This window comes from Peromyscus eremicus, chromosome 17 (assembly GCF_949786415.1).
Source record: "Peromyscus eremicus chromosome 17, PerEre_H2_v1, whole genome shotgun sequence".
NCBI classification, from domain to species: Eukaryota; Metazoa; Chordata; class Mammalia; order Rodentia; family Cricetidae; genus Peromyscus; species Peromyscus eremicus.
In genome coordinates this window covers 6,125,123-6,150,123 of record NC_081433.1, presented here as the reverse complement: position 1 = coordinate 6,150,123, position 25,001 = coordinate 6,125,123, and the positions used below count along the sequence as shown (strand labels likewise).

Sequence of the window (25,001 nt, the reverse complement as noted above, 5' to 3'; positions counted from 1 at the left end):
AAATCTGCTAGAGGCAGGGACGGAGCATTTGGCTCGAGTGCAGCGTGCACTGAGTGCCAACTCATTGTATAGTTGCGTGAGCGCTCGTCCTTCTATCTGCTCTGTCTGTGTTCTCGCGGTTATCCTAGATGGACACTGGGCGTCCCATTATGAATGTATGGTTTTTACTAGAGAAAACCAGCACAATTAAAAAAACATGGAGAATAGTGAAAAGCTTGTGGAGGGAGAAGTCACTTCCTTTTTAGTTGATTTCAAAACTCTTGGGAGATGCAGTTGCTTAAGCACTTTAGAGACATTTGGGGAAGAATGTGTCCTTGTGTGGAGGCCAGTCTGGGAATTTAGAATTTCTTTTCTGTTCCCAGGAGTGTGAGGGGTCACCAGTGACGTGTGACCAGTCAGTTCAGGATGGGTGTTGAGCTTTTCCTACAGTGTGAACGTAAGAGGGTCTGTTTCACTGGCTGACATCATGCTGCGGATTCGTTTAATATGCTACTGGGAACCAGCTTGCTCTAGTGACCTAGATAAGGAAAGGCCTGGGGTGGGCTGACTTCATTTCTAATTCTGGGTCAGAGCTGACTCAGTGAAAATCTGGTAGGAATCAGTTCGTCTGGCTCCCGTCCCCACTGCACTCATTCCATGATTAAAATGAGAAATAAAAAAATCTTATCTCTGTTGGTCTTCTGGTGATCCTGCCAATATCAATTAAGTACTAAAAATACTCCACAGACACACTAGAAAGTCCTCCAATGGCATGCCCTTCTCTTTTCCTCCCTGGCTCCTGTTGGACTATTTGAGGAGATACAATTCAATTTTGATTGTATGATTTTTTATTATTTTGGGGGCCAGCTGTTCACAGTTCAGTTGTATTCTATTTTGAGCAGCGCTTTTCGACGTCTGAAAATGGGGCACTCCAGTTTGGTGACCCGAATCGAATGACAGCGTCTTTGCAGTCAGCATTTCCTGTGGTTGCATGGTGCCACCATCATGACAGTCTGAGGGGGAATGTGTCTGTTTCACCCTGCATTTGGACAAGACTTAGAGGTCTCCTTCCTCAGCACTCACTAGACATCCGGGAGAAGGATCCAGCATCCAGGTCAAACCTCATTCGAGGGCACATAGTGTGCTTGAATTGGCTCCTTCTAGTAGATTCCATTGATACTGGCCCAAGAGTGTTCCAAAGTATAGGAATTTACTAAATCCCCTCTCCTTTGATTTTTTTTTTTTTTTTTTCGAGACAGGGTTTCTCTGTGTAGCTTTGCGCCTTTCCTGGAACTCACTTGGTAGTCCAGTCTGGCCTCGAACTCACAGAGATCCGCCTGGCTCTGCCTCCCGAGTGCTGGGATTAAAGGCGTGCGCCACCACCGCCCGGCCTCCTTTGAATTTTAAAATACTTCCCCTTACTTAGTCATACGCAATTTCGAGATTTCTGACTTTGGCTCCAATGAAATGTACCCATGAAAGGCAGGGGTCGCCATCACACTTCTGTGTTTATAAAGACCCGGGGGATTGGTGAGACACTTGGCACTGCCAGGACCACTGGACAGTTTGGAGGAAAGAGCACTGAGTCTTCAGCAGTCACGCTGGCCAGCTCCAAGGCATGGTCTGCTTTGAAGTCAGCTATAACAGGTTACCTGCAGCAGAGAAGATGGACTTATGGTGTTTATTTTAATTGACAATCAAAATGTGGCAATCTTTCTAAAACATCTCTCCATCAGGCCCCTTGCTCCCTTTTGCTACAGAATGCACACTATTTCCGGGGTCAAAGGTTGGTCCCTCCTTCCTGTGTGTTCTCACCTCGCCAGTGTTTCTTTCCTGCTTGGTTTCCACCACAAGGCCTGACATCCCGCCCCAGACCCCCTGGGCCTTTCTCGAGCCCGTATTTCCTAGTCCGCGGATTCCTTTTGTCTCTCCTCGGACTTATTTTCTCTCATCTTTGGCAGGCCAGCCGAAGGTGCCGAGTCTCACAGTTTTTCCTCACCATTCTCTGTTCTTTCCCAGTGTATTCCACCCCGTCAAATGTTTATACCATGAATGATAGTCCTTATCTGAAACATCCCGTCTCTTATTTCTTTTCTGGGTTGGGGCAGAGGCCACCAGTAAATTTTGATCTTTTCTTTGAAAAGTTTACTTTTGAAAAGGAGCATGATCCAAGCCCCCTATCAAACTATTGATCGTTTGTGTGCTGAGATCAGAACTTTGACTCCGATTGTCAGCATTTCTGAGAGATCACAACATGACATCTATTGATAACAAAAAGGTGCCAATATAGTCAACTCACTGAAAAAAATTATTTTTAGTTTATAGACTTTGCATATTATATAGCTCTTAGTGTGTTCAAAACATTGTGTCAGGTGTTAAATATTAAGAACTTAACATAGAGCACCTGGAGAGGGCTTCGTCATCCATTCTCAGACACTCATGGTGGACTCTTACAATGTTGAGTGGTACTGAGAAAGGCCTATGCTTTAGTCCATTTCCTTTGGCAAAGCAGCCAGTAGGCTGAGCAGATTGGTGGGTAGATGGATGCATGGAAAGATGGATAAATGTGTACATGGATGGGAAGATGGATGGCTTATTGGATGTATGTGTAAATGGGTGATGAGTAGATGGGTACGTGGGTATGTGAGGTAGGCAGATATGTGAGTGGATGGATATGGAAGGGCAAATGGAAGGGGAGATAGATGTGTGGACAGATGAGTGGGTGAGTGGATGGATGGATGGATGAGTGGGTGGGTGGATGAGTGGATGGGTGGGTAGGTGGGTGGATGGATGGATGGGTGGATGGATGATGGATGTCGGGTGAGTTGGTAGATAGGTGAGATTTGTTGTTAGATTTGACTGCTCTGATTGGGAGCTGATGAGTTGTACCATGTGTCACCTGAAAGCCGGTGACTTCAGGAAGCCAGTGATGTAGTTCAATCCAAGGCCACAAGCCTGAGAACCTGGGAACTGCTGGCAAAGTCTGTGAGTCTGAAGACTGGGCACTTGACTTGTCATGTCAAGGACAGAAGAAGATTGGTGTCAGCCCAGCAGGCACCAGAACTGCCTTGTGCTCTGCTGTGACTCTGTTAGGTCCTCTGCTGGCTGATGTTCCAGCCTTCGTCACTCGGAGGCAGGTCTTCCTCACTCTGCCTCTGATGCAGATGCTGTCTTTAGAGCAACACCTTGCAGGCACAGCCAGAGTTTTGGACTCTCCTACTTGGCCAAGTTAACACCCCCACCCACCTGTCACAGTTGACTGGTCCTTTCTCTCACCCCCCATCTGACCTCTGTGCTTTTCTGCAGGGAGAAAGAGGATTTCCAGGGTTACAAGGTGTCATTGGGTTTCCTGGAATGCAAGGACCTGAGGGACCGCATGGACCACCAGGACAAAAGGTGAGCTTGACCGGAATGGAGGAGGGCCAACTGCAGGTGTCTCCAGTCCTGTGACAGTGACAGGAGCCATCCTAATGGAACCTCTGTTCTGTTGTAGGGTGATGCTGGAGAACCTGGGCTTCCTGGCACCAAAGGGACAAGAGTGAGTACAGTGGCTGGTGACCCTGGGGACCGAGGCACCCAGAGCACAGCGCAACCTTCCCCCAGGGGCTGCCTTCCTTCCTTTCCTCTCGGCTCTCTCCTCTGCTTCTCCTCGCTGCGTGGGCCACCACCCTTCTAACCTGTGGGCTGCCGTGGGCACCACCCTTCTAACCTGTGGGCTGCCGTGGGGCACCACCCTTCTAACCTGTGGGCTGCGTGGGCCACCACCCTTCTAACCTGTGGGCTGCGTGGGCCACCACCCTTCTAACCTGTGGGCTGCGTGGGCCACCACCCTTCTAACCTGTGGGCTGCCGTGGGCCACCACCCTTCTTACCTGTGGGCTGCGTGGGCCACCACCCTTCTTACCTGTGGGCTGCTACTGTATGTAAGCAGAATTCCTTTGCTGTATGAGCTTGCTCACTCCTGCTCATTCTTCTTTAAGGGTCCCTTATAGACACTTTAATTTGGAAGAGGGGGTGGTTAATTATCTGTCCAAAGTCATTTGAGGGAGAAAACATCATTGAATGTATAGAGACATTTTCAGAGCCCAGCTTGTTTATTTTCTCTCCTGCATCATTTCTGGAGGGTACAGATGATGCTTTCCGAGGCACTGAACACAGAAACGTAGGGCAGTGTCTTGAAGTGTTCGGCTGTGGTTACCTAGGGAAGAAGGAGGCGGGAGAGCGGTGTCTGTGGCACTCCTTGGCATTCCCATGGGCTCATGGGGCAGAGAGAGGGGAAACCTGGCCACCCTCTGGATATAGTTGACCGTACTTGACTGTTTAGGAATTAGATAAGGCTCTCACTACAAATAAATTGGAGTTTATCCTACAAACACTTCTTCATAAAGTGTTTATGGTTTTAACGTGAATTAAACATTAATTTTAACTCAGATACTACAAGGGATTCAATGAGGACAATGTTATTTGTGTGTTTTTCACAATCCCTTGACGCCTGCACCTTTTGCTGGCTCTCTGCCTCCTTCCCAGAATGCTCTCTGCTCAGTGCTCATGTTCTAAGCATCTTTAACTGGGAAGGTATGAGGTGGGTAATGTGGTGTCCCTGGAGTTGGCTGAAAGGCTTTTGTTCTGTCTTTACAGGGACCCCCTGGAGTAGCTGGCTACCCTGGGAACCCTGGACTTCCTGTACGTATACAAAATACACGCATCGATCGGTTCTGTGAAATATCCTACCACCTGGTGAGTTCCTCTTCTGCTGACTTCTTCCTTTGATTGATTGCAGGGTATTCCTGGCCAAGATGGTCCTCCAGGTCCTCCAGGTATCCCAGGATGCAACGGTACAAAGGTAGGCTGAAACCCGAGACCCTCCCTTGTGCATGTGCATGTAGCTTCACACAGGAGCATGGGGTTCAGTCACTGGGAAGTTACTTATCTGGAAGCTTGCTTTCTCAGATGAGAAAATGCAGTTTCCCCATGTTAAATATTAAATTAATATTAATATTAAATAGCAGTTCCTTTCTACTTGAACGTTTTAGCCTAAAATTGTTCTATTAAAGATTTTACCTGGAATCAACTACTCAATCAACTCCAAATCTGCTGCCCCAAGTCTTTAGTTTCTGTCTCTCTTTCTGGGGAGTGTGGTGTTCCCTCCATGAAGTGGCGCCCGGTGTCTCACTTGTAACAGACCATGCATGCTGCTCCCAGAGCAGCTGGTGGGACGGTGATGTCTGTTGTGAAGTGCTGGGGTGTGCATCCATGTGTGACATTTTCCATCTCTCTTAGGGAGAGAGAGGGCCGCTCGGTCCTCCCGGCTTGCCTGGATTCAGCGGGAATCCTGTGAGTAGATGATTATTCAAATAGGCTTTCTTTTTCTAATTATTGTTTTGGTGCTCATATCTTGCTACTACTAATGTTTTTGGAGAAACAAAACTGATAGCTAAACTTTTTCTTTTCTAGGGGCCACCAGGGTTACCAGGAATGAAGGTATGTTTAATTTAATAATTTTGTTCCATTTACCTGGTTTCCTTATAAATCGATTGAAAACACTTCAAACAAATGTCCTGAACTCTGTTATATGAAAAGGATGTATAAATCACTAGAGAGACGTAGGTGAGCATTCTGTGAGCCACATGAAGAATTCAGGAAGTGATTCTGGCATAGGCCACTGGCATTCATTGGCCAGCCAGCCTGGTCTACTTGGTGAGCTCTAGGCCAGTGGAAGAAAAAAGAAAAAAACAAAACAACAACAACAAACAAACAAAAAAACCCCAAACAAACAAAAACCAAGCTTGATGGTTCCTGAGGATCAACCTTCAAAGTTGTCCTGTGTCTCCCCAGCTCCTCAGGTCTAAGTCCCACCCCAGTATTGAGTGGATTCCAATTTTCTTTGCATGTCTATCAATATTTGCATCTTTTTTCCTTTTCCCCTCTTCTAGGGAGACCCTGGTGAAATTCTCGGCTTCACCCCTGGAATACCGTTGAAAGGGGAACGAGGATTCCCTGGTATCCCTGGGATGCCGGTAAGCCTTTGCTGCATACACACAGTTACCCCCTGGCTGGACTGCAATATTGTAATATGTTCTCTTCTCATGCCACTGTAGGGCCCACCAGGAGTACCAGGACTCCAGGGACCTGTTGGTCCTCCAGGATTTACCGGACCACCGGTAAGTTTTGAGGATAGTCACTTGGAGAAGGGTTGTGGAACTGACTGAGAATCTTGCCCCGTGGGTACTTCTTAGTTCAACTTCTTAGTTATGAAAAAAGTGTGGCTGAAACTTCCAGCTCCCAGTTCCCAGAACTGTGGGAAAAGGGTGTGCTTTCTACTGTGGCCTCTCAAGACATCCTGGGACAAATCGCCTGTCTGTGTGTCAGGGTTATTGGCTATCTATGAGTTCAGGCACAGTGGAAGCCAGACTTGAGGTCCCTAGGGTGGGCTCTGCCCTTCGTGCAGGGGAGGTGGGTGGCAGAGGCAGAGGTATATCAGAATTTAAGGGTCAGTTAGGGGCGGGGCACAGACCTGGAGAGGACCCTGAGGTGACCTGAGCATCTGGAGGTGACATTGAGGAGGCTGCCCCACCCCGGCCTCTGCACAGAGACCTTCTGTGCAGAAGGAGGGAGACCTTTCCTACACCCTCATTTTCAGAGCACAGGGAAATTAGTGTTAAACGACTTATTTACTAAGAACCAAGTGTGCAAGGAATGGACAGAGGTGATCAAGTTTGTGGCCTGCACACGACCCGACTGAGCATGCTCTCAGAAAGCCTCAGGCTTATACTTTAATCTTTTTCTTTTCTTTTTACATTATTTTCTCCACCTGTGTAAATAGAACCCATTTGCCTTCCTATGGATCAATGGCTTCTTTTTAGATGACAGAGTACCTGGCTTTTTTTTTTTTCTTTTTTGTTTTTTTTAAATGATTGTGGGAAGCATTCTGAAATTTTCTTGTAAATATGGGACCATTTTTTTTTGGCATCACCACAGTCTACTACCCGGAAGAATTGGTTTTTCAAGGTAGAAACCTGTATCTAAAGTGGGAAGTACTGTTCCCATGTGGGCAACTCCAGCTTGGAGCTCAGGCTGGTACCTTCTGGCCTTCAGCACCTGAGGGGCAGTCCTTACCCTTGGAGGGATGTCCGCCCTTCCTCATGATTGTCCTGACCCATAGCTGGCTATTTTCAAAGCTTTATCAGTGTGTGTCATAACCGTCATCCCGCCAACAACAGAGTCGCAGGATGACGTCAGAATGGAAGACTGTGCATGCCTGTTTCCCCTTTGTTGGGCAAAGTACCTAAAGAAGACAGTTCCCAGGAAGGACAGATTGGCCTTGCCTCATGGTTTCGGAGGGTTTGCTTCACGAAGTCCTAGATTCTGTGGTTTCTGTGAGGAGGCAGAATGTTGTGGTGGGGAACGTGAGGTGACATGCTGAGGAACAGGGGAACGGTGTGGGGACAAGATGCCTCCTTCAGAATCCTCCAGTGGTTCCTGTCCTCCAACCATGCCTCCCCACCCCCACAGGTCCCTTCCTTAAAGACTCATCAGTGGTTAAGCATCCCTGTGGTGCAGTCACCTCTCAGTGCCACCAGCTGAGGACCGTGCCTTCAACAGAAGCCGTGTGTGTGTGTGTGTGTGTGTGTGTGTGTGTGTGTGTGTGTGTGTAGGGGTACTTCATCTTCCAGGTCATAGCTGGCTTTGAATATTACTTAACTAAAATGCTCTCTCTTACAGGGTCCCCCAGGCCCTCCTGGCCCTCCCGGAGAAAAGGTAAAGATGTTTTTTCATTTATTTATTGCTTTCAGCCTTACTATAGGACTGTGGTGAGATTGCCATGATCCCTTCTGTAAGTTACTGGAAAGAGCTCTGGAAAATTGCCTCATTCTCACTCATGTATGAGACTGCCTGTCAGTATGATGTGTTGTCTGTCCATCTCTATTATCATCTGTCAGTCATTCTTCTATTATATAGCATTCATCTTCTATTCTCCTCCTCCTCCTCCTCCTCCTCCTCCTCCTCCTCCTCCTCCTCCTTTTTGAGACCTTCCAATTTCATCTACTCATCCCTTAGCTATTACTTTGGATTCATTGATCATTCCCTTACCTTTCTGAGCCCAGAGTTTAAAACTCTTATATTAACAAATTCTTTATTATATTTATAAAAACCATTGCACAGTTATTGCATAAGTGTGGCTTTTCTTGCAAAGCTTATGGTGTTTTAGGACAAAACTATTGTTTGAAGCCTAACTCTGGTCTCATCTGTGTGGAGCTTTTAGGATGTCTGGCCAATGTAATAGACAGCCTTAATAATAAAGTGTAATTTGTAACCAACAGGGACAGATGGGCTCCAGCTTCCAAGGACCAAAAGGTGACAAGGTGAGTTGAGTCCCCATTGCAGTTCCTCTGCGTGTTCTTGAGTCTGGAGGGGACATGGATGAGCTGCTAGGATTTACAGTTTATTCCACCTTGCCAGGAAGTAAGGCCAATGGTGGCGCCCAGTGACGCGAGGACACCAAGTCCCCTTATCCAAACAGGGCTCAGTCAGCACGTTCTTCAGATCTCAAGTTCACTTCAAAATAGTGAAATTTAAACGTTGGCCTCCTAGTAACATAACTATTAAACCCAACCACGAGAGCAGCCATTGTGAGGAGGCGGTGATGTAGGTGGTAACTGTCTCCCTTGGGGACCAGATGGGTACCAAGGATGTGTGCCTTGGAAGCAGGGTGGTGGTGGTGGTGGTGAAAACTGGACAAACATCCTTTTCTTGGCAAGAAGGGCAAGTGGTGGACCCCTGGTCCCTTGCTGTGCTCTCTGGTAGTGTCCCTGGGTAAGACAACAGGGTATGATTACAATTGCTGCCTGTCTTTGGGTGTGTAAGATGGTGTGAGCAACTGCCACCTGAAGATACCAGAGAAGGTGGGTCTGGACAGAGCCTGGGCTAATGGTTGTTACTGTCGAAGTCTTCGGCTCTCGTTCGTATCCGGCCGACTTTCCCTTTAGTTCCAAGTGTGGCTAGCTGTTAAGCTGCCCGAGGAAGGAGAATCTAATGGTGTTCTTGATTTTGGCTCACCTAGACTATCCCTATTCTTGCCAATCTCCTGTCAGCTGGTGTGTGTTCTCACTGATGCAGTGGTGTGTGGTGGTGCATGCACAGCTGATATGCACAGCTGGTGTGAGTTCTCATTGACACAGTGGTGTGTGCAGGTGCATGCCCAGCTGGTGTGAGTTCTCACTGACACAGTGGTGTGTGCTGGTGCATGCCCAGCTGGTGTAAGTTCTCACTGACACAGTAGTGTGTGCTGGTGCATGCCCAGCTGGTGTGAGTTCTCACTGACACAGTAGTGTGTACTGGTGCATGCCCAGCTGGTGTGAGTTCTCACTGACACAGTAGTGTGTGCTGGTGCATGCCCAGCTGGTGTGAGTTCTCACTGACACAGTGGTGTGTGCAGGTGCATGCCCAGCTGGTGTGAGTTCTCATTGACACAGTGGTGTGTGCAGGTGCATGCCCAGCTGGTGTAAGTTCTTACTGACACAGTGGTGTGTGCAGGTGCATGCCCAGCTGGTGTGTGTTCTCACTGACACAGGTGTGTGCAGGTGCATGCCCAGCTGGTGTGAGTTCTTACTGACACAGTGGTGTATGCAGGTGCATGCCCAGCTGGTGTGAGTTCTCACTGACACAGTGGTGTGTGCAGGTGCATGCCCAGCTGGTGTGAGTTCTCACTGACACAGTGGTGTGTTCAGGTGCATGCCCAGCTGGTGTGAGTTCTCACTGACACAGGTGGGTGCAGGTGCATGCCCAGCTGATGTGTCCTCACTGACACAGTGGTGTGTGCTGGTGCATGTCCAGCTGGTGTGAGTCCTTACTGACACAGTGGTCTGCTGGTGCATGCATCACTGATGCAGTAGTGTGTGCTGGTGCATGCCCTGATGTGTCCTGCAGCTGTTCAGGCTCCCAAGCTTGGGAAACACTTCTCTGGTTGTAGACACCCACTGGTCTGTTTTCCTACAGAAGCCAAGGCCCCTGTTATGAGAGGATAGAGTGCCAGTGTTTAACCTCTGGCTTTTACCACCAGTTCTTGTTCTGTTTTCGTACCTAATTAACCTCCACTTTTGACATGAACAGGGCGAGCAGGGGGTCAGCGGCCCCCCTGGAGTACCCGGACAGGCACAAGTTAAGGAAAAAGGAGACTTTGCCCCAACTGGAGAAAAGGTATGCCTGAGCTCTGTTCAGCGGATGTCTGCTTTCTAATGTTGGACAAATTCTGAGGGAGGAAGAGAAGCTGGATCAAAATGCAGATTCTCCAGCCATGACCAATCTTGCCCTGGGAAGTGGGTTTATAGGTGTCCTGTCCTGTGAAGTTGAGTAGCTTTGAGAACAGAAATGACTGTCCTGGGACTATTCTGTGCCAGTTCACCTAACAAAGGGTTTCTTAAATAAGCCTGGTTCTAGGGAGAGACTGTATGGATGGGAGGGGTCCAGCTGAGGGGTAGGAGGAGGCCATGTCCCATCCTTTCACCAGGGTAGCCCAAGCCATGCTAGGAAGGGGCTACCAGAGGCCAGTATGCATCTTTTGTTAATATAGGTGAAAAATAATATTTTTTTTTCAGGTGTGTGTATGTGTGTGTGTGTGTGTGTGTGTGTGTGTGTGTGTGTGTGTGTGTGTAAGTTTGTGCATGTGTGTACAGGTGCCAACAGAGGCCAGTGGCATTGACCCTCTCTGGAGCTAGAGTGACAGATGGTTGTGAGCAGTACCGTGTGGAGCTGGGAACTAAGCTCATGCCTTTTGCAGGAGGAGTATGTGCTCTTAATAGCTGAGCCATCTCTGCAGCCTGGACTTTTTTTTTCTTCATATGTTTGATGTAACATCTGAAAAACTGAACCAGGCATGGTAGTGCACCCCTGCAATCCTAACACTAAGAATGCTGAAGCAGGAGGATTGCCACAAGTTCTGGGCTACATGCCAGGCTAATCAGAGCTTCATCAAAAGATCCTGTCTCGAAGAAAAGAAAGGAAGGAGAGAAAAAAAGGCAGGGGGAAGCAGTGAAAGTGTGATATAGCTTTTAGATGGTGATTTAGCCATTAGGTGGGTGATTGAGCTATACGATGATACTGATCTGTCTCTTCCCAACCCCTCAATTCTTTTAGGGTCAGAAAGGTGAACCTGGATTCCAGGTGAGTACTCTGGCCCTTTTGCCATTATTATTTTTATGTGAAGGAGGATACATTCTGGTATTGGTATTTCCTACCAAAACCAAAGTGTGTCTGGCTTCATGTTGTATTTGCATATATCAGTGAGTCTAACTCTGTCTTCTCTTGTCTCTTTAGGGAGTACCAGGGGTTGGAGAGAAAGGTGAACCTGGGAAGCCAGGGCCTCGGGTAAGTGCTTCCCAGATCTGTCCACTCCTCACTGTAAACACATTCTCCTCTAATGCCCAGACTCATAGCAATGAAATGGAAGGATGGGTACATCTGTATAGTTTGCTAATTTCTTTGTCAGACTCCACTGAATCTGCTAGGGAAGGCTTTGGAAGGACAGCCTGTGCCTGTCCCCTGGGGACATTTACCCATCTTGTGCTTAGGTGTTTTTGTTGATCTTCCTGACACCAGATCTGAATCCCCACCCCCTTGCACGCCAGGCTTGTGTGTGTGGCTGGGACCCTGACAGGCTTACATCCTTCTCCCTATCTGGACTCAGCAGTAGAATATCTTCCTAGCTGCCAGTTGCTGAGAACATCTGATGCCTCCCTGAAGTCACGTGTGGAAAGAAGCAGCCTTATGTATCAGCCTCTGTGCTCGCTGCAAGTGACAAAATAACCCCTTGGTGCCTAAGACATTGACCTTGCAGCTGGGTGCTCTCTGCTCTTCAGAAACTGAGCCATCTTCCTTTCTGGTGAACCATCAACTCACGTGGCTTTCTTCCCTGCCTGTCTTGTACTTCACAAGGGAGAGAGATGAACAGAGCTGTGATGTGGCCATAGTAATTTGTGAAAGACTCATGTCTACTTCTTTATTGTGCAGGGAAAGCCTGGAAAAGATGGTGAGAAAGGAGAAAAGGGGAGTCCGGTAAGTCTCCGCCCTCTGAAGCTTCTGAGTGGACAAGGGTTGCTGTTCCCCCAGTGAGCATCCTTTCCCTTCTTTCCTTTCAGGGCTTTCCTGGTGATTCCGGGTACCCAGGACTCCCAGGACGGCAGGGCCCTCAGGTGTGTGGTGACGTTGTTTTGAGTTTTTACCTCTAGTGGGTCATTTACCCTAGAAGCTTGCTCATTTGTTTGCTAGGACAGAGAACTCTGAACTCGTGGGTAAAATATTTCACTCTGTGTGGATTCAACACAGTTTGTTGACTTTCCCAGGGTTGATGAATTATTTAAAAGAAGACTGTCACGTGACACACGTGGCCAAGCTTCTGTCTTTTTTGTAGAGATTAACTTTTCCTGATTATAAAGTAAGAAAGAGAAAGAGCAGAAATAGAAAGAAAAGAAACCATGGCCGAGTTCTGCCTTCTCCTGTTCCTCAATGAACACCTGCATGTCCCTTCTACAGCATGGGTTTGCGGGCCCCATCTTGCCTTTGTCTCTTCTTAATTTTTTTTAATATTTATTTATTTATTATGTTTACAGTGTTCTGGCTGCAGGCCAGAAGCGGGCACCAAATCTCATTATGGATGGTTGTGAGCCACCACATGGGTGCTGGGAATTGAACTCAGGACCTCTGGAAGAGCAGCCAGTGCTCTTAACCGCTGAGCCATCTCTCCAGTCCCTTTCTCCTTAAAATTTAAAAAGTTACCGCATTTGATTGGTTGACTGTGCATAGGCACACTTGTGTCATGTGTGGGGGTTGGAGGTTGGAGTTGGTGAGAGATCCGTCCTCCCCTTCCATCGTGTGGGTCCTGGGATTGAACTCGGGTTGTCGGCTTGATGTCAAGCCCCTTCACCCACTGAACCATCTCACTGACCCGCATCTTCCTTTTTAAAATGAACCATGTTTTGTTAGTAAAAATAAGGAGGCTCTCATCTGTGTGGACATCCATAAATTAGTTATATGTAGACGTTTTTAACATCTGTGCCTTCTGCTGATTGGGTTCTAGATAATTTTAAACTTGTTTGAAGTCAACACTGGAGGTCATATTGGGACGTTCAGTGTAAATCTAGACATTAAAAAAAACCATAAGGAATTAGAGTTAGATACTGTGCTTCATAGCAATTTAGAAAAGAACCCTTCTACTTCGAAAGGCCCTCTTAAAGGTCCTTCAGGACGGCTGTCACATAGGAGGGTGAACATTGTGTCTTCAGCCTTCCACTTAGGTGGCGTAGACATCTTTATTCCCATGTCACCTTTGTGTGACACAGAGGAGCTGGGCTCCTACAGAGTGACCAAGCCAGCCCCAGAGGGAGAGGGTGGGAGAGGACGAGCCTGGGGGTTGTGTAGCACCAACTTCTGTTTTACCAGAAAAGTCCTGACTAGCTTTCGGTATGGTCATCTGTGTGGTGAGGCTGCAAATAACCGTGCATGTTCCTTGCAGGGAGAGAAGGGTGAAGCCGGACTTCCGGGCCCCCCTGGAACTGTAAGTGATACGTGTGTTTGAGATGGGCCCTGGGTTGCCTAGGATACTCGGCAGCTTCCGCTTGCGTGATGCTCTTATCTGAAGTGGGTGCCTGCCATACGAGTAATTCATAGTTTACTCTGATTTTGACAATCACACTTTTATCATGTTTACCTCTGGAAATGAAAACCTTCGCACATGGGTAACCTAGCAAACCTATTTTGAAACCTGTTTTTTTTTTTAATTTTTAATTTTTATTTTTTAATTGTCCGTCGAGGAAATTTAGTAGGAGAAGCAGATCAACCATCACCTGACTGTTCCAGCAAAACAACTTTTGATTTCTCAGTAGCATTTGCTCCTTGTTCGTGTGCATCCGAACCCACTACCGTTTTAGCTATTCCGTTCCAGATCAATTTTTGAAACAGTGGGCACCCCTGTCCTGTTTGCTGTGGGTGCTGTGGGTGTAGGACTGTGCCACTCGCTGTGTGGGTGACGGCTTGGGGGCCAGAGTCATCCTTCCTGAGGCCACATTTCAGCAACAGGACTCCGGCCCTCTGAACGCCCTGATGAGCCCAGCATACCCGTGGCTCTCCCTCCTCTGTGTCTCGCCCCTGGGTGGGCGGGTCCTCATCTCACTTCAGTTCCACCCACACATCGTACTACTTAGTCTTAAAGGTTTTTTACTTCATGTATGGTTTGTTTTTTTTTTTTTTTTTTTTTTGGTTTTTCGAGACAGGGTTTCTCTGTGTAGCTTTGCGCCTTTCCTGGGACTCACTTGGTAGTCCAGGCTGGCCTCGAACTCACAGAGATCCGCCTGGCTCTGCCTCCCAAGTGCTGGGATTAAAGGCGTGCGCCACCACCGCCCAGCTCATGTATGTTTTTTAATTGACAAAGTTTACACGTACTTGGAACGTGCAGTGATTTTTGATACATGGGTATATAGAATGGCTGGGTCAGAGCTCCTTAGGGGCACGTTCAAGAGTGTTCCCTCATTTAGTTGATGCAGAGGGATACTGTAAAGAGAGTGTCCCTGCTTGACTCTGCCGTTTTCTTTGCTCTGTGGGGATTCAGGATTATGCTGAGCTAGGTTTCCTTTTCTCAGTGAGGTTGACTGGTGAGGTTGGCCATGCTTTCTTCCTGGTCTGTGACTGTGATTTTTCAGGAAATCTTTCAGGAAATCTGTGCCCTCTTCATCTTTAAAGAAACAATGTTCTCCAATAAAAGGGGAAAAAATAGTGTGTGTTCCTGCTCTGTACATCAGAAAAATCCTGACAGGCATTCCTCTGTTGTACTGTGAAGCAAGCCGTGCATTTCATGGCTTGGATGCATTTGCACATTTTAGACTAGGCCTTAGTTAACTGAGGGAGACCATCGCCACTGCCGAGGACAGTGTGCAAGCCAGCAGAACTGCCTGGCGGGTCCACACACAGCAGTACTTGGCCCTCTGTGGCTCTCCAGACCCTTTCCTTCTCCCTCCACACACCACCACGACGTCTTCGCATCCATTTTCCATGAGGTGATACAGTATACAGTGTAGTGTACCATCAGCTACTCCTGTACCAGTGGTGACCTGTGCTTTAATGCAGGTGATTGGCACCATGCCGCTGGGAGAGAAAGGAGAGCGAGGCCACCCCGGAGCACCAGGGTTAAGAGGAGAGCCTGGCCCTAAAGGTAGGCTGCAGCTTGTCTGCTTTCTTGCCCCTCTTCTCTTCCTCTCCTCCTGCCCTTCCTCCTTCTCTCCCTTCCTCCCCTCCCTCCTCTCCCCCTCCTTCCTTTTCTCCTTTCTAGCTCCCAATCTCACTGTCATGTGCCCAGGAGGCCTTTTCCTCTGTGACTTCCTGAGGATGCTGTCTCTGCAGGGGATGCTCTGCAGGGAATGTTCTGGGGACTCCGGTTCTGTCTTCCCACCCTGGATTGTGGATGCCTTCAAGTAGCCCTAGCTAGACCATTGCAGAGAAACAAAGTGTCTACTGCATGAACGACCTCACCTCACTTTGTCCAATTCTCTCTTCCCTTTCAAGGTTACCCTGGAATACAAGGCCAGCCAGGCCCTCCAGGTGAGAGTCCTTGTGTCTTGTGGCACTTTCTGTGGAGTGTCTAGCCCCCTGTGTCTGTCACACACGCTGTGCATGAGACAGGCTGAAGCTCATGTCTCTAGTTATCAGAGCCCGTGTGCCCTGGTGTGTGTTTGCTTTACATTTCATAGACGCAGGTTAGCGTGTCGTTCCCATTCGTAGGCTTGTTTCCCCGGGGACACTGACTTGTCCTCTGGGCTGGCCCTCTGGGTGCACATCTGTCTTTGCATGAATCTCGGCTCTGCCAGGGTTCTTCCAGCTGCTGGGCTGTAGTTGCCTCTAACACAGGCGGATGGCACGGCACCCCCTTCCTCCAGCATCTCTTTCTGCTCTGCACTTGTGCGGAGGCTTCCCGAGTCCTTCTGTCTTTACTGGGATCCACATGTGGCTGTTCCTTCCCCAGGACAGCAGGGCTAGCTGTGTGTGGCCCCCTGAGCTGTACTGCCCAGAGTCCCCACCATCAGGCCACCTTCTGTGACCCCTTAGCACCTTAGCATGTAGAGTGACAGATGTGGACTCTGCATTTTCAGACCTAACCTCACCTTGTCTTCAAGCCTGGCCCGGCTTGACCTCAGGACTTACTGGGTTGTGCCGATCTAGAGTGCCCCCTCAGTGAGGACCTAGATAGACATGGATAGAGTGTACACAGCTATCACGCTGCCTTCAGGCTATTTATATGATCTCCTATGCTGTTTGCAGGCTTCCCCGTTCCAGGCCAGCCTGGTGCTCCTGGCTTCCCGGGTGAAAGAGGAGAAAAAGGTGACCAAGGAGTCCCAGGTGTGTCTTTACCAGGACCAAGTGGAAGAGATGGAGCCCCAGGGCCTCCTGGCCCTCCTGGACCCCCTGGACAGCCAGGCCACACAAGTAAGTGCCCGTGTGTGTCCCATCAAATGCCAGGAGCCTAGGGCAGAGCTGGGTGGGCACTGTGACCGATGCTAGTTATTCACTTTTTGCTTGAATAGTTTTACAAAATTAACTATGCTACAAAAAATTATCACCAACAATAAAATAAACTTAAGGGGAAAATCGGCCCATTAACCAGCTCCAAGTCTCCTGGCAGCGGAGGTTAAAGGTAAGCAGGGTGATTAGTTTCACCTTGATTGACAGCTGAATGGATTCTGCTTCATGTAGAGAGACTGCATAATGCTACTTAGAGTACACAAGGGGACAGATTGCACTAGAATATGTCACGGCATAATGCAGACTAGACGGGGAATCACATGGAGTTTTCCTATACCAGCTTTCAAGAAAAGCTGAGCGTGAAGTATAAGCTCATGATTGGCTTATTGTGATGCTGTGATCTCATTTCAATAAGTATAAGAAAGTTCCAGAAAATTTAATATGGGAGCATATTAGACTTCTGAGCTAAAACCAGGGTGAGCTGTAGTGGGTATCCACAGTAGGAACCCGATCTGGGGGTGCTCACCATGGTGGGCTGTAGATGGGGGTCTGCAGTGGGACCCCTGTGTGTGGTTGGTCCCAGAAGGGTTATGAGCTTGGAGCTCCGATGACGTTGATTCCAAGAACTCAAGCCTGTCTGAGAAGGAAGTTCCCAGGATGAGGCTGGCAAGGAAGACAGATAAGGGCCAGGGGAGTGATTGAGTCCGGATAGGCGGCTCCCTTGGGAAAGGATTAGTGTGACTCTGCGGTGGGGAGAATGGACAGATTCTATGTGGCTTTATGGAACTTCCTCCTCTTTGGTGACTTTTGAAATGTGGAAAATGATGATGAGGTCTGGACATCCTGGAGACGTTCCATCCAGAACTGCCTGTTCTCTGTGTTGGCTTTGTTTTTCGAGTTAAAAAAATCACAGGCTCATTTGGAAGTAAATGAGGATTGAATTCCTAAAACGTTCAAATCAGCCTCATGGATTTTGGTTTGATAATCAAGGGTCAGATTGGGAGAGAGTAAGAATGCCTGGCTGTGTCTTTTTAAACAGTTTTTAAACATTTCTTTCAGATGGTATTGTGGAGTGTCAGCCTGGACCGCCTGGGGACCAGGGTCCTCCCGGGACTCCAGGACACCCTGGTTTGACAGGTGAAGTGGGGGAGAAAGGTAAGAGGTGTTGATTATTTTATTTTACTTTTTTAAAATGGCAGGTGTGTTTGTGCTGATCAGTTTCCCCTAGCGACTGGCTTAGGCTTTGTCAGACTGGGACAGGGTGCAGGCATAGTTCCTGCCGCTTTACTTAGGGATCTTCCACATCCACTCCCAAGAAGATGCAGTTCACAGCTCAGATGAGGCTGATGCTGTAGCTATGACGAGGAGTGGTGGAGAGACTCAGCCATGAGGGCCAGACAACTGTCCTTTTTCCTCACTCCCAGGATCGAGAATCCAGTCCTGCTTTTGGGTTAAAGCCTCCGCGGATACCACACGCTTTCAGTTCAGAGCTTGAGAGTTTCCTTCTCAAAGGACACACGTCCTTCCTTTAAGGCAAATCAGGGATCTATACTTGGGACACTGGCGACCTTTCAAGTGTTTGCGCAGTTGGGGCAGACAACTCTGCTGTTGATGGATTAACTAGCTTTACTCTGGGCTCTCAATTTTATCTCTGCCCTTTCAAGTGCTTGCTGGGATGTCAATGCAGGGCACTGATTTATCTCTTCAGCAGTTGGATCCGGAGTCTGTTGCTGTGTGAACCACAGGGCGAGCACTGACTTAGCCCGGACTAAACAATGGCATTCCGATATTTATGTGCTTGTTAACCTTGGAGCAGAACACACTGGGGCCCCATAAAACCAGTCCCAGGGTTGGCCACTTCTGCCTTGGACTATAAAGAATTTTGGCCCTTTAGAAGTCTAAATGTTGCATGGAAAACAGCTTCAGAGGACATCTTAGGGCAGCCATGTAACTGTCCTCACCACACGCTCCCTACTCACCGAGATTAGTTAGTCTATTCTTGTGATAGACGCAATGTCTGGAGTTTGTCCATCCAACTCATCCTCTGAATCCTAGGAGATGTAGTTAGTTAGTGTGTGTGTGTGTAAGTGTGGTGTGTGATGTGATGCTGGCGACTGAACATGGGCCCTGTGGGATGGATGTGAGAATACCTCACTAGTGGGCAGTGCTATGGGCCGGAGTGAGGATGGAGAAAGGAAAAGTGTGTGGAACATCTGCAGGACCCTCTCCTGCGCCCACTCTCAGCAGCACAGCAGAGCCTCCTGTTGGCACATCATACATGAAGCACACATGAAGCACACATTAACCATGCATGAGGCACACGCTAATCATGCATTAACCGTACATTAAGCACCCCATGTTTTTTCCTTCAGGTCAAAAAGGGGAAGGCTGCCTTGCTTGTGACATAGAAGGACTTCGAGGCCCTCCTGGGCCCCAGGGGCCCCCAGGAGAGATTGGTAAGTGGTAGGACGTGGGATGAAACATGTTAGAGATGGCCTTGGGGTCCGATGCCAGCTCCCTCAAATGCACAGGCATGGCGGTGAGGATGAAAGCTGTACCCAGGGTGAGCCCACGGGGACAGCCGTGGTCAAGGACACCTGCCTCAGTGATGTCGTGTGCTGTCCTGACAGCAGGACAGTGGCGGAGGGGCTCTCCCAACTCCACAGTCAGTCAGCTCAAGGGAAGTCAGCATGTCGGTCTCCCGGGGTGTTGGGGTTGCAGGTTGGGGGACCCTGCAGCCATGTGTCTCACTGACTTGTGCACAAGGCTCGTGAGGCTCCTCTGAGCCTGTCTTGGCAGTCTTTGTTAGACTGATATGCTGCTCTGGACGTCCCTCAACTGGTAATCCACTTCCCAGAAAGATTTTGATGTGGTTGAGTCTTGCTTGGGGCAAAGGGCTTTGGAAGACTTGTCTCACAGCTCCTGTGTACTCCTGTCTCTAAGGTTTCCCCGGACAGCCAGGGGCCAAAGGTGACCGAGGCTTCCCTGGCAGGGATGGCCTTGAAGGACTGCCGGTAAGTGCTGAGAGATCAGTCCCATGTTTGAAGTCAACACCGTAGGAACCACAGTCGTGGATTCTCGTTTGTGCTTGCTCCGCGTGTTACAGGGGCTGGTCCAGTGACTGCGGGTGCATTCTTTGTTCATGCTCACATGGGAGACTTAATCCATAGTCCACGCCCCCACAGGCATCTCACCTCACAGTGTTCAGGCTCCACTGGGCAGCACAGGGTCCTCTCCACAGGGTCTCAGGTTCAGATGGTGCCACCAGTGGCCACCTCTCTGTGACCACTACCAGTGGCATCCCCTTAAATCTTGTCAGGGATGGGTTCAGTCTAAGAGCCCCTGTTGAGGGAGGGAGAGAAGGTGACAGTCCACATCACCAGCATCTATTCTATGATTGGCTTTTCCAGTTTGTAGGTGAATCCACATAAATTCATAAGGTTGAACATGAAAACTTTCAGCTGCACAGAATTCTAGCTGCTAAGCTTTGTTCTGAGGAGCCATTCTGAGGAGAGAAGGGATCCACCTTTAATACTTAATTGTGTACTCTTGGTCTGTTGGCAAGCTTTTTTTCTTCACCCCTCCCCTGGCTCTATAAGCCTCGCTGGTTTCTGTATTTCTTTTCAGCTCCATGTTTTTTGTTAGAAATCAAAAGGTACATATTTGGCCTTACCCTTTTCTGATGAAACTCTTTAAAATTCTTCACTTTCGGATATTGCTCAGGGAGGCCAGGGCAGAACTGAATCAAAGCAGGACGGAGGCAGAGCCCGAATGGCCCAGTGGTGCCCTGCTTTTGAAGTCAGGTCCCAGCTCTGTGTCCCAGAACGGTGCTGGTGCCTAGAGGGCTGAGTGAGAAGACACAGTTGTTAAAAACAGTTCTAAGCGGAGGAGACGTTCAAATAGCGATCCGTGGTGGGGATCAAAGTGAGGAGAACTTTGAAGGAAGTAGAAAGTGTCTGTCCACCTCTGCCCATCGCTTCCTCCTTTATCTACCTAGTTTTCTCGGGGGTCCTTCCTGCCTCTGTTCTGGCTAGAACCTAAGGCAGACATTCAGCTCCCAACCCGAGACATCACAAAAATACAAGAAGAACAAAGAGGTGAGGGGGAAGGACAGCTGGACAGTCATCAGGACAGAGAACAAAAATCCAGAACACAGACGCTGCCTCCGGCTTTCAGGAGCCCGCCTGTCCCAAGATGAGCAAAGCCTCTGGAAGCAGAAGAACGTGTAAACAGCTTCCGGCAAGACAGTCATTCCCTTTATTTGAAGCTAGATCACAGCTTCAGATGTGGTCCTCATGATTTGAATGTGGCTGGAAGACATGGAACAGTGGGACATAGGCTGAGGCGAATATGTGTGGCAGTGGCTTTTCTTTCTGTTTAGTGTTTTGTGACCTTTGCCTTGGAAAGGCAACTGTTGGATTTTAGGAATGAACAAATAGTACAGGCACTGGGAGCATTTACCCACCAGCCAAAACGTGTTGTGTCTGACTCGGCTAAGTGGACAGTGTCAGAAGTAGGTAGTACAGTTGTCCCATCTTCCCTGATTAAAGCAGCCAGTGTCAGGCTTTCAAGGCAGCAATGGATCCCACAGGGGACATGGATCAAACAGGCTTTGGATAAGGCATCTTTTCAAAAGCATCTTGGATCAGGATTTTGTGTGCCAAAAAGGTTGCTGAGACGTGTTAGCATCATTAGTGCCACTTTGGAAGAAATCAAGGGGCTGGAGCAAAGTGGTTAAGAACATTGGCTGTTCTTCCAGAAGACCTGGGTTCAATTCCCAGCACCCATGTGGCTATCTACAACCATCTGTAACTTTAGCTCCAGGGGATCCAATGCCTTTTTCTGGTTTTCATGGGTACCAGGCACTCATAAGGTACACAGCCATTTGTGTAGGCAGAACACCCATGTATATAAAATAAATGAAAAGAAATTAGAACATGAGATTCTCTGCCTAAATCCTCAGCGTCTCTTTATCGCAGACATCAAGGAGGCAGATGGAAAGCTTTGGTTCTTCCAAAGCCTTTCAGACACAGGAGGGACAGGCCTGTGGACACATCATCCCAATGACGCTGAGTGGTTTCTGGAATGACAGCCGTATAACATGGTAGAAAGGCCTGAGTGTCCAAGGAAAGGAAAGACCATCTAGTTTCTTCCAGGATTTATAAGTCCATATCTGTGTATATTAACTCTAGAATACCAGTTAAGAGAGCCATCCCATTTGATAAAACACTGAAAGTCCCAGTCTTCCGCTAACATTTCCAGCAGGTGGCTGGCAGAAATAATCATTCTCCATTCTTCAGACTCGTGCAAACAATCTCATCTAGATTCTAGCTCAGGGCTAGCCCAGACCATCTGTCACTGTCCAGTGGAGTGCTCTGCCACACCAGAGGTATTCTGTGTTAGCATCACTTTTCGGCTTGGAATGCAGTGGCTGATGGTAGTATTTGAGCCCTTGGAATGCGGTAGCATGGCTGAAGACTGATTTTTTTCCAGTTGTTTAATCTAAATATTTAAATGGCGTAGAGTGAGGCAGAGAGTAGCTGTGAGACCTCCCAACCTTGGGTGAGCTTGCACTAAAGCTTCATGTGTGGCCCCCAGGGTTCCACAGGGCACAGCTGGCTGAATGACAACTTTCCTGTCCCTTAGCCTGTGTGCTTTTGACTCTTAGGAGGTCTATCCCTTCTTCACTAGTTCCAGACCAGACTGACTTTGAGCAGGCCACAGAGCCTCTGCAAGTCCCACCCCTGTGTGTGCCAGGAGGGTTCACTCTGTAACACCCACCTCAGCAGTGCTTAGGTGGTATGGAGACTGTGGACAGGCGTTAGAGACGGGAGCACTTATTTTTGTACCCAGGTGCCACACTGCCAGGCTGGGTAGTCTTAGATACACGACTCAATTCTCTGCTAGACTGAGACTCCCATGTTTCCTTGCAGAGTTGAGATAAGGGTCAGAAATGGTACATGAGGGTCATGTCACACATGAGTGTGTGACCAGTGGTTGCCATTTCTTTTTGTTTGTTTGTTTGTTTTTGAGACAGGGTTTCTCAGTGTAGCTTTGGAGACTTTCTTGGAACTCACTCTGTAGCCCAGGCTGGCCTCGAACTCACAGAGATCCACCTGCTTCTGCCTCCAAGTGCCACCACTGCCCAGCTTAAAATTAATTTATTCATATATTTTATTATTTTTTAAATATAAATTTTAATTTTAGTTGTATTTATGTGTATGGCCATAAGTGGGTGTCAGATCCCCAGAAGTAGAATTATGGAAGGTTGGGAGCTGCTATGTGGGTCCTGGAAATTAAACCTGAGTCCTCTGCAAGAGGTAGCCAGTGTTCTTAACCACTGAGCCAAAATAATATTCCACATCAAACCTGTTTAGAATTGATTTTTTTAAAATGTGCATTGGTGTTTTGCCTGCATGTATGTCTGTGTGAGGGTGTTGGATCCTGGAATTACAGACAGTTGTGAGCTCCCATATAGGTGGTGGGAACTGAACCCTGGTCCTCTGAAGAGCAGTCAGTGCTCTTAACCACTGAGCCATCTCTCCAGCCCCAGGCCATTTTTTTTTAAATTATAATTTTTGTGTGAGTTTTCCTCTGGATTGGTCTTCTAACCTCTTCCTTGGAGGAGTATACATTGTAAGTACTCACAGTGGTTTGTGATTGTGAATCATACCTACTCAAAGGGCCTTTGGATAGGGCTCGTGAAGAGAGATGAAATAAGGTGAGTTATGGAGAGTTTAGATTCTGCCAGGTCCTCAGGGGGTCTGGTGTGCCTGTCTCGTGACCGAGACCGGAACGGTCTGATGCCGCTGTCATCTCTCTGCACCTCGGCTCTCAAGACAGCTGGAGGAAGAGGGCTGGTGGGTGTGGACAGTCCTTGTAGATTCGACATCCCAGGATAAAAATATTCTTGTGTATCTCTTGACAGTCTTGAGAAAGTCCAAATAGCTTCCCCAAATCCCAGTTAAAGAGCAGGCCCTGGGCTCTTTTGCCTGGGTTTTCCCAATCCCTCGTGCCCTGGAAGCCCTTATCACTTCTGGACTGTGTGAATGCGAAAAGGAAGCTGAGCAGCTTCCGTAACGAACACCCAGACCAGTCAGACAATGGCGGCCCCAGCTCCAGCTCTGTCAGCTGCCTCCTCTTTCAGACACGTGTCTTAGGAGTCATGCATGTGCAGTGCTTCCTCCTTCAGACACTCTTCTTAGGAGTCACGCATGTGCAGTGCTCGCCTCCTCCTTCAGACACTCTTCTTAGGAGTCACGCATGTGCAGTGCTCCACCAGTTGCCAAGATGTTCTCTGGAAGGTTTAGCAATCATAAGGGAAAAGAAGTTACTCCAGGATTTCTCAAAGCTGGGCTCAGTGTTACTCCCCATCCCTTCTGGTCCATGTGGGATGCCTAACAGAAAATCCTAACAAAGTAAGGGATTTTAAGATGGCTGTGGATGCTGAGGCTTCATCACGGAGCTGCTGGCTAGCATCTACATGACATCTAAAGATGTGGTGTTCCCGGAAGGGTGGCTCCTCAGCTTCAAGACTGACTGACTCCTGATGCATCCCACAGTAGGTTCCTGGTGACATGAGGTGGTTTGTTTTTTACAGGGTCCGCAAGGTTCACCAGGGCTCATGGGCCAGCCTGGAGCTAAGGGAGAGCCTGGCGAGGTATTTTTTGACATGAGACTCAAAGGTGACAAAGGAGACCCAGGCTTTCCAGGACAGCCAGGCATGCCGGGAAGAGCAGGGACCCCTGGAAGAGATGGCCACCCAGGACTTCCTGGACCCAAAGGCTCCCCGGTAGGTCCATTTCCAGACTTGGAACATGTGCTTTACAAATGGGGATCTGCAGAGAGCAGAGAAATGAATGCTTTGAGTCTTAACTATGGAGCCTCCCTCAGACGGCATACACTGGCTTCGTGGCCAACATCCGTCAATGAATGTAGGGGTTAGTGGTTGAGACTTGTATAATAGGTTACAGATGGCGGAGTCTCTTTGATGTTTTAGGGACTAAAGAGATGAGTTTTTCTATCTTATATTCTCTGTGGGAAATAATTCTAAAGCGTACCTATCGTTTGAAGTCTGGGATTCTAGACCTCTAGCTGTGAAGACTGCTTAGGGAGAAGAATATTGGTGTCCCTTCTTAACTCCAAGTTGACCTGGTGGGGCGTGACGTCGTGAACAGTGGCAGCTGGCTGGACTCCTGTCACTGTTTTGCTGTGGGTGACACAGGAATAGATACAGAGATCAATGTTGTCTCTTGACCATCCTTCCTGTCTTTTGTCTCCTCAGGGTTTGGTAGGATTGAAAGGAGAGCGAGGTCCCCCCGGAGGAGTTGGCTTCCCTGGTAGTCGTGGTGACATCGGCCCACCTGGACCCCCAGGAATCGGTTCCATTGGTCCTATTGGTGAAAAAGGACAACCAGGCTTTCCTGGAGGCCCTGGGTCCCCAGGTCTTCCAGGTAAGACTTCAGGACCGGAATGGGGGGTGGGGTGGGAGGGTGAGGGGAGCTTCAAGGTCACAGAAAC

The 25,001-nt window shown here is 48.5% G+C and overlaps 1 protein-coding gene across 1 annotated transcript in view; it reads left to right on the top strand.

Moving 5' to 3' along the window:
* Nucleotides 1-25,001, top strand: part of Col4a1 (collagen type IV alpha 1 chain) — a 118,322-nt gene that overhangs the window by 63,925 nt on the left and 29,396 nt on the right. Inside the window, exons 3-26 of the mRNA XM_059244929.1 lie at nt 3,286-3,375; nt 3,473-3,517; nt 4,617-4,661; nt 4,759-4,821; nt 5,259-5,312; nt 5,433-5,459; nt 5,912-5,995; nt 6,077-6,139; nt 7,701-7,736; nt 8,300-8,341; nt 10,089-10,175; nt 11,112-11,138; nt 11,292-11,342; nt 11,985-12,029; nt 12,113-12,166; nt 13,486-13,527; nt 15,093-15,177; nt 15,528-15,563; nt 16,281-16,445; nt 17,541-17,636; nt 18,854-18,937; nt 19,425-19,495; nt 24,082-24,273; nt 24,766-24,934. Coding sequence (XP_059100912.1) covers nt 3,286-3,375; nt 3,473-3,517; nt 4,617-4,661; nt 4,759-4,821; nt 5,259-5,312; nt 5,433-5,459; nt 5,912-5,995; nt 6,077-6,139; nt 7,701-7,736; nt 8,300-8,341; nt 10,089-10,175; nt 11,112-11,138; nt 11,292-11,342; nt 11,985-12,029; nt 12,113-12,166; nt 13,486-13,527; nt 15,093-15,177; nt 15,528-15,563; nt 16,281-16,445; nt 17,541-17,636; nt 18,854-18,937; nt 19,425-19,495; nt 24,082-24,273; nt 24,766-24,934 — 1,753 coding nt within the window. The remainder of the gene's footprint in view (nt 1-3,285; nt 3,376-3,472; nt 3,518-4,616; nt 4,662-4,758; nt 4,822-5,258; nt 5,313-5,432; nt 5,460-5,911; nt 5,996-6,076; nt 6,140-7,700; nt 7,737-8,299; nt 8,342-10,088; nt 10,176-11,111; nt 11,139-11,291; nt 11,343-11,984; nt 12,030-12,112; nt 12,167-13,485; nt 13,528-15,092; nt 15,178-15,527; nt 15,564-16,280; nt 16,446-17,540; nt 17,637-18,853; nt 18,938-19,424; nt 19,496-24,081; nt 24,274-24,765; nt 24,935-25,001) is intronic.